Genomic DNA, 2048 nt, shown 5'->3' with positions numbered 1-2048 from the left:
TAATAGTAAGAACCATGACGATGGTATACCGATTTATTGAAAACTGCCGCAGACGGATTGCAAAGAAGCCGATAGTAGCTGTACCGAGGGGTAATATGCGAGCCCTTTTACAATTTCCGGCAACAATTACCGAAGTTCAACAGAAAGAATATCAACGTGCAGAATTTCATCTTTGGCAGATGGCGCAACAACAGAAATTTCCTGATGAATACTCAATTTTAGTGTTCAACCGAGACAAACCAGTGGACAAGTGGAAACCATTGGAAAAGAGCAGTTTTCTCTACAACAAATCTCCGTTCATCGACGAGTTCGGAGTGATGCGCATGGAGAGCCGAATAGAACACGCTTTAGATTTTCCCTTTGATCTTCGTTTTCCTGTCATCCTTCCGCGGAAGACCCTTGTTACCACCAGACTATTAGAATACTATCATCGTCAGTTCGGACATTCCAACCGGGAGACTGTAGTGAACGAAGTTCGCCAACGCTTCGTTATACAAAATCTTCGAGCTGCTATCAAAGACGTGATGAAGGCGTGCCGGTGGTGCAAGATACGAAAATGTAAACCAGATTATCCAAAGATGGCTCCTTGGCCAAAGGAACGTTTGACGCCGCACATTCGACCTTTCAGTTACGTCGGGATCGATTACTGTGGCCCGATTGAAGTAACTGTGACTCGTCATAAGGAAAAGCGGTACATTGCGGTGTTTACGTGTCTCGTGACCAGAGGCGTACATCTTGAAGTTGCCCATAGCCTATCAACAGACTCCTGCAAGATGGCGATACGTCGCTTCGTGAAGAGGAAGGCCGCTCCTGTGGAGATATTTTCTGACAACGGGACCAACTTGGTGGGAGCAAGTCGAGAATTAGCTGAGCAATTACTACGAATCAACGAAGCTTGTTCGGAGACCTTTACGGACGCAAGAACGGAATGGTGTTTCAACCCGCCCTCTGCTCCCCACATGGGTGGTGTTTGGGAGCGAATGGTGCGCTCGGTGAAGGAATCTCTCAAGGCGTACGACGACGGTGGAAAGCTGAACGACGAAATACTTCTTACATCCTTGGCCGAAGTAGAAGACTTGATAAACTCGAGGCCACTTACCTACATGCCACAAGAGTCCGCAATTGAAGAAGCTATTACACCAAACCACTTCATCGAAGGTTTCTCATCGGAGAACAAGGAAGCGATCTAGGGGACGCTTTACGCAGTAGTTTCAAGAGGTCGCAGCAAATGACTGAACGTTATTGGTTGAGGTGGATTAAGGAGTACTTGCCAACGCTGCAACAGAGGTCTAAGTGGTTCCAAAATACGCAACCGATCAAGGTCGGGGACCTGGTCTACATAGCCGAAGGTACTAGGAGGTGCTGGGTTCGTGGACGCGTGGTGCAGGTGATGCCGAATAAAGACGGAGTAGTAAGGCGAGTCGTGGTGAAAACCAGAAATGGAGAATTGAGACGGCCAGTGGTCAAACTTGCCGTGTTGGAAGTTGCAGGTGAAGCCGATGGGTCCAGAGGGTCATCAGCTCCACGGGGCGGGGAATGTTAACACCGACATGGCCGTTCTCTCTAAAAGAGCCCCTGATCGTCGAAGTGCGTTTGACAGACGGTGGTGTGATTCATTCGTCAACACTAAGCGATGACTTAGCAGATGAGAAGAAAAGAAGATAGCTTCCAGATAATTCTACCGCGTTTTTTTATATCGGATTTATTAAGGTATATTTCTTTATTGTTATTAAAGTTTATTGAAACCGTGAGTATATTTTACTTGAAATTAAAATCAGCAGCTAATAATTGAATGCCTACACAGGTCAGCGATTCGAAAGTAGCTCCGTCCAGTTAACTGTTTCGAGTTGCTAGGTTAGGGGATAACAAGATGTAGGTATTCTATATATAAAATGAAATTTGTTAAACACCTTTAGTAAATAAAATGTATTTCTAGTTTTGAGCCCCACAAAAAGTGCCGCTTCAGAAACGACTTACCTTCATCCGAACAACCTTCTTTATCAGGGTTTATTTTATTTTAGCTATTTTCGTTGATCTTAGCTTACTTT

At 45.2% G+C, this 2048-nt stretch overlaps 1 protein-coding gene across 1 annotated transcript; it reads left to right on the top strand.

The window, feature by feature from the left end:
- The first annotated feature begins 14 nt into the window (after positions 1-14).
- On the top strand, positions 15-1190 carry LOC129754036 (uncharacterized). The gene has a single exon (XM_055749892.1). The coding sequence runs from the start codon at positions 15-17 to the stop codon at positions 1188-1190; it is 1176 nt and encodes a 391-aa protein (XP_055605867.1).
- Positions 1191-2048: the final 858 nt, after the last annotated feature.

The sequence above is a fragment of the Uranotaenia lowii genome, chromosome 3 (assembly GCF_029784155.1).
Source record: "Uranotaenia lowii strain MFRU-FL chromosome 3, ASM2978415v1, whole genome shotgun sequence".
Taxonomy (NCBI): domain Eukaryota; kingdom Metazoa; phylum Arthropoda; class Insecta; order Diptera; family Culicidae; genus Uranotaenia; species Uranotaenia lowii.
The sequence above is the reverse complement of the archived record's forward strand: the minus strand, read 5'-3'. Positions and strand labels throughout refer to the sequence as shown.